This window comes from Conger conger, chromosome 17, assembly GCF_963514075.1.
Source record: "Conger conger chromosome 17, fConCon1.1, whole genome shotgun sequence".
Taxonomy (NCBI): domain Eukaryota; kingdom Metazoa; phylum Chordata; class Actinopteri; order Anguilliformes; family Congridae; genus Conger; species Conger conger.
In genome coordinates, this window is record NC_083776.1 from 25759330 (window position 1) to 25770374 (window position 11045).

Here is an 11045-nt window from a genome sequence, read left to right on the forward strand (position 1 = left end):
CTTCACATAAATCTTCACAATTGTAAAATCACAAACGCGTACATACTCACATACGGACACACACACACAAGGGGGTGTTTTGTGGCGAGCTGACACTCACAATCATGCTGATAATGGTGTTGATGGTTTTTGACTGGGTGGACCTGGTTCCATCTGCGGCCGTGAAGTTCTGTCTGTAGTTCATGTTTGTGGCGATTACAGACAGCCTGGTGTCCTGTGGACCGGAGAGACACGCGCATGGAAACACCGTCAATACCCACTCGTCTCCTTTCACTGATACGTGGAACAGGTTGAGCCAATCATCCGAGACGGCCCAATACGTAACAGGTCCCATATCAGACAGGTACAGACAGGTACAGCCCTGTGTACCACACACCTATGGAACATACCGCCTGGTCGGGTGTGATGGCCACAGAGAAAACTTTGATTCCGTGCTGCCTGGCCTCGTTGGCGGCCTCCTGCAGACCTCCGCATGGCTCCTTGTAGCCGGTGATAGGGTGTCCATCTGTCACCACCACAATGTACTTGTTCTCATTGTAATAAGAACCGCTACAGCCAAAACAGACAGCGAAAATACCCATTATGGTTAATAATGTATTGCTCAGTTGCTTTATCCAGGGGAAATAACTGCACATAGGTGAGATTTTATGGTCTGCACTCATTTATATTAATCTACACCTCATAAAGTACTCAGTGAGTGCTTTATTAGGTATTTATTAGACTTATTTTTTTGCCTTATTGGTCTTCTGCTGCTGTGGCCTATCCACTTTTACATTGATGCAAGATCTGATGCGTTGTGTGTTCAAAGATGCTCTTCTGCATACCAAAGTTGTAATGCATGGGTATTTGCGTTAGTGTCAACTTCCTGTCAGCTTCAACCAGTCTGGCCCTTCTCCTCAGACATCTCTCATTAACAATGCAATCAGCAGTTTCTAAGATACTCAAACCACCCTGTCTGGCACCAACAATCATTCCACTGTCAAAGTCACTTAGATCACATTTCTTCTCCATTCTGAAATTCTGGACTGGACAACAGCTGAACCTCTTGACATTTAGTTGCTGCCACATGTTAATATTAAATGTTAATATTCAATCATGGAATTAGAAAAATCTTAATGTATATATTCATCCTTCTGAAAACCCATACAATTCTTACATTTAATGGTCTTCTCTGCATCAAAATATGTACAGTATATCTACTTAATCTATGAAGTCTACCCAAAGGTGGCAGAAAAATCCCTATAGCCAGGCTGCAGGGCCTGAGCAGAGCAGCAATAAGCAGAGAACCAGGATGTGGCAGTGAAAAGATTATAGTCTTCATTACCATCTAGTCTGGTGGAAGGTAACCTCATGAATCTTATTATTTTCAATAAAAGATTGAAATTACTGAAATGTTCCTGAGCACTGTACAGTATGTGTATGAGTGCTTGTGTGCCGTCTGTGTGTGAGTGCTTGTGTACCGTATGTGTGTGAGTGCTTGTGTATCATATGTGTGTGAGTGCTTGTGTGCCGTATGTGTGTGAGTGCTTGTGTGCCGTATGTGTGTGAGTGCTTGTGTGCCGTATGTGTGTGAGTGCTTGTGTACCGTATGTGTGTGAGTGCTTGTGTACCGTATGTGTGTGAGTGCTTGTGTACCGTATGTGTGTGAGTGCTTGTGTACCGTATGTGTGTGAGTGCTTGTGTACCGTATGTGTGTGAGTGCTTGTGTACCGTATGTGTGTGAGTGCTTGTGTACCGTATGTGTGTGAGTGCTTGTGTATCGTATGTGTGTGAGTGCTTGTGTACCGTATGTGTGTGAGTGCTTGTGTGCTTGTGGATGTGCGGCTCTAGACTCTAACCCGACGAGAAGCTCTGCGATGCCCCTCTTGATGGCACAGTCTGTGTATGTCCCCTTCCCAATGTAGGAGATTTTATCCACTTCATCCTTCAGGTGAACTCTCTGTGTCTCCATGTCAACCAATTCCTGAATAAGGATGATTTCATCGCTGTAGTGCAGCGCACCTGAGTTCCATGTCACGAATCGGTCACACGGTTGACGCCTGCCAAACGGACAGCAGAACAATGAAAAAGTATTGCACAATGCTTAGCTTCTCATTGATAAACACCAGTAGTAGGATAATAAAATGTTTCCTCAAGTACTGTAATTTGTATCACTTGCTTCTATTTGCATATCCAATTTGCTTGCAATGCACAAATAGCTACAGATCAATGCTTATGACAAAGAGTGAATTAAATAAAAATCAGTTTGAAACAGTACGTGTCTTTGAGCTCGTCGATGAAGTTCTTGATGAAATTCTTAATCTGGTCGATGTAGAATGCTGGTGGTTTTGCCCTCAGTGCCACACTTTCAGAGGTATCCAGGACAAAGAAAAGATCCACGGGGCAGTCTGGGGGAAGATATTCACACTTAAATGGACACAGACACATAACTTCAAATTCTGAAGCAGGGACCGGGGTAGGCATCCCTGGTCTTGCAGATCAAGCTCCTAGTTCGATCGAATGTGAATAGATTGTGCCTCAACATGTTAGGTGCTGACTAACTTCTCTGGAGATGACCTGCCAGGCTTGGACTGCAGCCATTGTCTCATCAGCCATTTTCAACTGGAGTCAGATCAAGCTGACTTGGTCAAGCTTCAGCTGTATACTTGGGGTCATTGTAGGATGAAGCACCATTTGGAGGAATTTGTTTGAACTTCAGCAAATACAGTCAGGTCCAGAATTATTGACACCCTAGAAATATGCAAACTAAAAATACTGTAAACTAAAACAATAATATGTGTAATGAAGTGTTCTTTAGTAATATGCGAAGGTATCAACAAAAGTCTTAACTTTTTCACAAAAAAAACAAAAAAACTGTTCACAATTATTGGCACCCCTGGATTAATACTCTTTACAAACACCCCTCGAGCCTTGGCAAAGACGATGGCCAAGAGTGTTTTCCTATCATTTGTGATAAGGTTAGAGAATGCATTGGGAAGGACAATTCCAGCTGTATTAATTGTACCACTGATCTTAAATAGTGCCCCTGGATTACATCAGTTATTTTCCTGATGCTTTTATCCAAAACAATTTACAGTTGATTAGGCTAAGCCGAGCCCAATCCCCCTGGAGCAATGTGGACTTAAGGGCCTTGCTCAAGGGCCGAACAGCTGCATGGATCTTATCTGGCTACGCCACAGCTTGAACCACCAACCTTCCAGGTCCCAGTCATGTACCTTAGCCACTAGGCTACAGGCTGGATCAATGACCCACCCTCTCACAGTAGGTGCCTCTCCTTGCATTGCATGCATTCTTCTTTTGCCTCCAAACATGTTGATGGTGTGCATGGCCAAAACATTCTATTTTGGTCTCATCTGACCATAGCACTCACTTCCAGTCATAAATCCAATCAGGTTTGGCAGACTCAAGATGCTTGGTTTGTTGTGCCCAGAAAGCATTGTCTTTGTGCCACCATCGAAAAAGTTTGTTGGTATAGAGGTTCCATTTTACGGTTCTTTTTGAGACTTGGTTACCCCAAGATGCGACCCATCTCTGCAAAATCCTTGAGTACTTTATGGCCTCCCTTACCATCTTCCTCACCTTAATTATTTTATTTTTAATACCTAAGTGTTATGTTTAACCATTTATGTACTTTTTGTACTTGTGATGGTCAATTACCATCTGTCTCTTCTTAATTGACAGTTCTTTGACTATGTGAATACTGACAGCTGGATGAGTTCTCAAGTGTACAGAAACATTTTATCTACTCTACTTTATCCACACCCACTGTTAAAGCACCCAATGAGTTTTTCAGGGCCCAAAAGCGCAATGTTCTTCGCTGACCAAGTGAACCACCTCACACGAGTCCAACTTAACATGTGTAACACTTGTTGAAGACTTGTTGAATGCCCCCAAAACAAACATGAACTGAAGATGGCTGCAATACAGGCCTGGCAGAGCAGAACCAGAGAAGACCCACAGCTGTGATGTCTATGGGTTACGGACTTTGTGCAGTCTAATACAAAGGATTTGTAACAAAGTGCTAAATATGACAAATTCATTTAAAATTCATTAAAATGAATGAATTAGCAATTCCTTTTGGTCCCCTAAAATGGGGGAACTATAAAAAGGGCTGTAATTCCTTTCTGTGTCGCCCAATATGGATGTGAATACCCTCACTTTAAAGCTGACAGCCTGCAGTCTGCAGGTATGGATATACACAGTGTACATAATATAGACATTTTGTTCACTGTGTGTTTCTTCTGCATTGCCTATGGATTATTGCCTGTTCCCACAGGGAGGAAGCTCTGGTACAGGCAAAATACCCATAAGCCACCGCAAATAGGAGCAACATGGGTAATGACACAAAAGGCCTTCCATTCAAACTATGCCACTAGAGGTGGGCATGCCAAGATGCCATTCTTTCAACTGTTACAAAATGGCAACAACTCTACACAGTGGCACAGAATTCAGACTTTCTGTCAGGGGAAGCCCCAAGTCTTGCCATGTTTCTGGAATATTCCTGAGGCGATGCAGCCAAATTGGAAAACAAACTATCCCCACCTGCACAGTTCTGGCTTCTGGTACTGTGGGAATGAGAGGCCATGAATGAGTGCATACCGTCCTGTATGATGCCTTCTCCTTCCTCGGGAGGGCCATACAGCTCTAGTGCTCAATCCATGTGACCACATGCTGTCACAAACACAACTGCTACCAAATTTCTCAAATCTGTATGCATATAACCTTGATGAAATAAATGCATTTTTTGCCATTTACAATTAACAATGCTACAAAAACTACAAAAAGGCACACAATGACTTTAGTTTAAGAACAACTTGGTTTCCTTGGTATGCAAATTCTGGAAAATGAATAAATAAAGGCTAACTCAAGGCATGGATCATGCCACACTTATTACCAGCTTCACAGTGATCAAAAAGTTACACGCTGATACCTTAAGTATACACAATATAAAACTTAAATTACTGTTTTAATAATTATACATTTATACATACATGTCCACAATGGTGCATTATTAGGCTATTGTTTGCATTTACAACATCCTGATGCATTACTTTAGTTAAAATATTCCTTGCGTATGAATTCAGTTAAATACAGAATTACTTATCTGACCAACAAGATGCCTGATAAGTAATGCTGTATCTGGATTACTTCATTACAATGTCAGATGCTTAAAAGGACCGCACCATTACCGTCTGTTGCGCCCTCTTCGAATTATTTGAGTTATCGTCAAGATATAAGCAACTCTACAAACCCCAATCAATAGCCTACATTTGTCATCAGATCAGATCAGGATAAAAAAAATAAAAAAATAAAAATAAAAACATTCGAAGTTAGACCACAATCCAGATTTCTAAACTGAGTATTATTGGCACTTGCAACTGTAAACTACATATACATTCCGATACTATTTATATAGTATGTTCTCCTTACAAATGTAAAATAAAATATTACTGACGTAATATGAGTCAAATAACAGAAATTAAAATTTTCTTACCTTGAAACCTTGGTCTATCCAAGTTGTGAGTTGCGAGTTGTGCTCGCGCCCCTACCAACAGAGAGCACAAAAGCGCTAAAATAGATGTACTTAGAGCCATAATTCCGAGTTTGTGTCCGTGCACGTTGGGCGTGCACAAACGCTTTAAAAATCAAACAAAATGCGTTTTAAGAAAGTATGCAAAACCGTTTGAGAAATCCAGTTAAAGTTTTCCTCTTGATCAACAGGGAGAGGATGCACAAGAGGGAAGACGCCCGCACAGAGGCAAGTGGGCTGGAAGAAATCTCAGACAGAGGAGAGGGCGGAGGCAACCCTTACTGAACCCTTGGCAAATTTCTTTCTCTGAAAACACAATTTCAGTTAGTCAAACGCAATCCAAAGTTACTTAAATGTGTAGTAGCCTACTATTTATCATAACTTATCCTTGATTGTGTTACATTTGAATGGTTAGTTTTGTATGTTATGCTTATTGAGACATTTCGAAAGGTATTTGTTTATATTATTTAAAATCGAAAAAGAGTAACAAAAAAAGAGAACAGTGCACTATAGTGAGCAAAGAGTTAGTCAAATAATATTTTGTTCATGATAAAAAGGACATGTAACAGCAGAGTCATTTTAACTTGACATTGTTCCTTTTCCTAGCACAGTTTCTAGTGCATTGTGCTCTGCAGATAATCTTTCTGTTTTGAAGGGTGGGTGATTTTGATCCTGAAGTGTTAGAATTAGGTTAGGTATTTTACCAGCCAGCCCATACTGCTCATTTAAAACATTGTCATGTTATTATCAATTCTTACTTGCATGGTCAATTTATCTGTGTATCTGTAGGAACCTATGGGGGCAATACGATATGGTTCAAAAGATTATATATGAGGTAACATAGTGTAGGTACAGGGCAGACCAGAGTAGAGTTGAGAATTAGTGACAAGTTCAAAAAGTGATAAAACATTGTTCTAAAACTTTTCTCAAGTCCCTTTGAATGTGAAGACATCTGTCTTTTCAAGAGTATTGAGTTTAATGATGGTTTATGCAGTAGAATTCTGGCCAAAGTTATGATGTTATAGCATTTCTGGGGCTTTGGGTAGAATCTGGACTCTTTGACTAATTTAATTGTGGAATTTGTGTGGCTTTGTGTGGTAGACTCCGTCTCTGCTGCCATAATGCAGCCCAAAGAGTTAGAATAGTTTGAATTAGCAAGCAGTTATCAGCAGCCTGCATTCATCTTAACGCTGAGACAAACATTACAGGCTAATTTTAAGAAATCGTCTGAGGTTTGTGCACTTTCATTTCACATGAAGGATGAAACAATAGGTTATTAGAAAACTGTTTTTTTCATAATATTGTGTGTATACTTTCGTGGATAGGGCAATGGCCTACAATGAAAAGACATTGTAAATGTGTTATTATTCCCAGAAACTGTAGATGGCAATTACTCGCTCCAATTCACACAAGTTGGACTCTGCAAGTTGGCCTTTCTCTTCAGACAAGTAAAATATCAAATGAAGACTATCTACAGGAAGCTGCAGAAACAGGGCTCTGGGATGTGCCAGTTCCTGTGCAGGAGATCCTCTCCCTCTCTCTCTCTCTCTCTCTCTCTCTCTCTCTCTCTCTCTCTCTCTCTCTCCCTCTCCCTCCCTCCCTCTCTCTCTCTCCCCCCACATCTGTCTGTACTGCGCTGCAGAGCTGTCTGTGGGGGAGGCCGCTCCGCACATCTGCCTCGCCTCAAGAGCGGCAGCCAGACCAAAAGCATGACCCCCACTCCCTGCCAAAACAGACACAAAGAGGGAAGGCGTATAAATCCCCGCGGAGGAATGGGGGAGGAAAAAAAAAAGAGTTTCCTCCTTCTTCTGCTTGTTTCTGACAGGGGAACAGCGACACCTAGATTCAGAGTTGCTGTCCTGCCGTAGAAAATGAGCAAAGCTTTTCAGCGGGGCCGTCAGTCTGAGACGCAGTCATGGGAACTTTAAGTGAAAACTGATCGGCTTCTGTGTGACCGCTGGGTTTGACAGAAAGAATGAGAGCGACTGCCAATGGAAGCCAAATGTCATCCAATGAAACTGAAGCCTGAAGATTCCTGGGAAATTCGTATAAATCGTACACCATTGTTATTTTAAAGAATAGATTGTCCTGTTTTTGATCCAATTATAATAATGTGTATGGTTAATATAGTCTGTTATATTTCTTAAAAATGGGAAAGTCAGATGTTATACTGAAGAACAAGCAAGCAATGTGTCCTCCTTTAGCCTAATTTGTTTTTGCCAAGCCTTGTCCAACATAGCAGCTGTTACCATGTGGGCCCTGGTCTTCCATGGAAATGCTAATTCAAAGTTCCAAGTAAGGGAAAAAGGAATGAAAGGAGTCCCCAGATAATAAAAACAGGGTGTAAGGGACTGAAGGCACAAAGTAAACGGGATCATAATTCCACAAATTAAAAATCAGCTTAATTGACATTCCATGTTATCACTGAACTCTTTTAAAGAAAAAAACAAAACTGAAAAGGTTCAGTCAGATCAAGGCAGGTGAAATATCCGATTAGAACAAACAGCAAATTTGAGGTGATAAAAAACTATGGAAAATAATTTTATGTAGTAACTTTGTTTATCCAGAACATGGTTCCCAAAACGCTTTTCAAAATTTCAAGAGAAAGAAACGGGGAAAAAAAGAGGATAATATAAACCAAGATAACACAAGATACATTACATTACATTACATTATTGGCATTTGGCAGACGCTCTTATCCAGAGCGACGTACAACAAAGTGCATACCCATAACCAGGGATAAGTGCGCTGAAAGACCCTAGAGGGGACAAATTCCCCTAGCAGGGATAAATGTCATTTCAGTCTTACCTGGGTTGAGCTTTTGATGGTGGTTGTCCATCCAGCTCTGGATGTCACTCAGGCAAGCAGAGATACGGGCAGAAACCTGTGTATCAGATCAGATCAGATACAATTAGACAAACAAGACATAGATAGCAGTGAAAAGTATAGCAGCATATTACGATACAGAATAAAATGGCACAATACAATGAAGACAGAATTCGCCCAACGGCCAATTTAAAATGAGTGCGTTTTAAAAGTAAATTAAAACTGTCAACCATCTCTGTCTTTCTAATATTAACAGGGAGTAAATTCCAGATCCAGGGTCCAGATCTGATTTGCTTGCAATTTTCCAGTGGTTGTTGTGCACTCACAAGTAACAGTTTGTTAAGAAAACGATGCCACATTGCTGCTGTAACTGTGTGACAGTGCAACGGGTGCATTTTCCCCCCACAGTGTCACAAACCTACATACTTTCCAGGCTAAAAAAATACTTACTGGAGAGTACCCAGAGAGCCTGTTACTTCAGACTAATAAGGCCCACCCACACCTAGAACAATAACTATAAGCAGAACTATAACGATAACAATGTCAGCATCGCACACCGAGGACCGGGGTTTGATTCCCGGTCCTGCCAAAAGCCAAGTTTGGTTGGCTCTCGTGGAGCGTCATAATTGGCTGCTCCAGAAGGAGGGACTTGGCAGGGTAAGCGGATCGCCGCCATAACGGCACCTCGGGTGCCTCGGAATCATGGTCACGAGCATGAGATGAGACGGCTTGAAGAAGGCGTGTTGGGCCGCCGAGGGATGGGGTGTGGCCGGTGTATCCCCCAGCTAACACTAATTGGATTAGATAGGGTACAAATGGCTACCAAATTGGGAGAAAAAGGGAAAAATTTGAAATAAATTTATATATATATTAAAAAAAACACTGTCAGCATCCACACTGCTGAATGATAACAGATGACTCCCTGTAAATTTGGTTGGAATTTGATCGGCTGTCAGTGTTATCGTTCATGCAGCTGGGTAAAAATCGCTCTTAAAATGATGCCAATGATATTGTTCGTCACTGTCATTGTCGTTATAGTTGGTTAGAACTATTTTTAAAGTGCCATACTTAAAGTTATTCGTTATAGCTATTTTTCTTGGTGTGGATGGGCCTCAATTCTGCATTCAACGTGTGTGAATTGAACTAAAGGTACGAGGCGTTCTGGGGCCTGGACTATGCTGCACAGCATGTCCCAGCAGCCTCTGCTACGATGCGACTCAGAGCTGGAGGTGGAGGGAAAGGCGTGTGATTATGTGTGTGAGTGTGGGGGAGGTGGTGGCGGCGATGATGGAGCAGGTGAACAACATTGCGCACAGAGCGGAGTTTGGAAATAATGAAGAATGAAAAACGACCGGTCTTTTCCTGCAGAGAAGGAAAATATTTTCCTTCACTTACTCAGACCGTTAGTTCTGTGAACGAAAATATTCTGAGGATTATGTAAGACACGTCAGAGGTGGGCTGGGTTGGGGGTTCTAATTGGGGGAGCCTTGGGCTGTGGTAGCCCTGAGGTGGGGGGGTGGGGTGGCCGGTGTTTGAGAACAGGCGTGGAAGGCCTGAGTCAAGTTTGAAGAAAATGGCCACTGGAAATGAGGGGAGATGGGTGGGCCTTTTTTTTCTTTCTTTTTAATATCCCCTGAAGCCAGGATTCATTTCTGTTTGAATTTTATTAGCAGAGAGTGGTTGTTGGAGGTTGGAGTGAGCTGAGCAGAGTCTTTCCACGCTGATCTCATTCTGCCGTTGTAAAAAAAAGATATTTCATTTTACGCTCAGGAAAAAAAAAAGGCTGAGAGGAGGGGAAAAAAAGAATAAAAAAACATCTGGTAATGATATAGGTTTAATAGCTTAAGCCTCAGTGTAAATCTGGAGAGCCGACTGGCACCAGATTGGCCCATGAGGAACTGAAATGGACTTGTGAGCCAGGGGCATTGTTTATGGAGGTGACTGACTTCTCGGTTCTTCAGCCATGAATTTAGCATAATTCCTTCTAAACAGTGCACGGCCATGACCCCGTGATTCTTTATCTCTTATGGGACAGGAACGGGCGGGGGGGGGGGGGATAGGGGTCGTGAGAGAAGGTGACTTTGATCCTACCCTTGGGTCACAGGGCGCTTTTTTAATGATTAGATTGTTGGATTCGGTTTTAAGCAGTGCTACAGTGATGCATAAATAGGACAGCGTTTCCTCGGAAACACGCAGAACTCTTGTGTGGAATCCATCACCTCCCCCAAACAAGCCTGTCATAGACACATAAACATCACACAGATGCTATTCATTGGTATCCATCTGAGCTGAGCATGAGTGTGTGACGACATGTATATACTACACAGATGTATCACGTATACATGCCCATGCCCCATGTAAATATACACATGGGAATTGGAATAATTGTGCGAATATCTGAAATATGTTGCAATATCAATGGTTCTGATTTATGTCTCTGCATCAGGCAATTGAAAAACAACAGTTCATTTGGAGGAGCAGATGTAACCTACGTATACGTTTTCCTTGTCCAATTGTGAAGGCATTGAGTTGGCTTGATGAAGTACTAAATTCCATGGCCAGTCGGAAGTCCAGGGAATACTGTACACGAACACTTGAAATGCTTTATTGTCCAGAGGTCAGCCACACTTGTTTTACTTTCTCATACCACCGTTTTTGAGGAATGCGTGTTCCTTGCAATGTGAATCTT

At 41.9% G+C, this 11045-nt stretch overlaps 1 protein-coding gene across 1 annotated transcript in view; it reads right to left on the reverse strand.

The window, feature by feature from the left end:
- The window catches only part of LOC133116575 (collagen alpha-1(VI) chain-like), a 29382-nt gene extending 23603 nt beyond the window's left edge, over positions 1 to 5779 (reverse strand). Inside the window, exons 1-5 of the mRNA XM_061226285.1 lie at positions 5495 to 5779; positions 2258 to 2387; positions 1839 to 2039; positions 390 to 549; positions 101 to 214 (exon numbers count right to left, since the gene is read on the reverse strand). Coding sequence (XP_061082269.1) covers positions 101 to 214; positions 390 to 549; positions 1839 to 2039; positions 2258 to 2387; positions 5495 to 5594 — 705 coding nt within the window. The 5' untranslated portion in view covers positions 5595 to 5779. The remainder of the gene's footprint in view (positions 1 to 100; positions 215 to 389; positions 550 to 1838; positions 2040 to 2257; positions 2388 to 5494) is intronic.
- Between the last annotated feature and the right edge of the window lie 5266 nt (positions 5780 to 11045).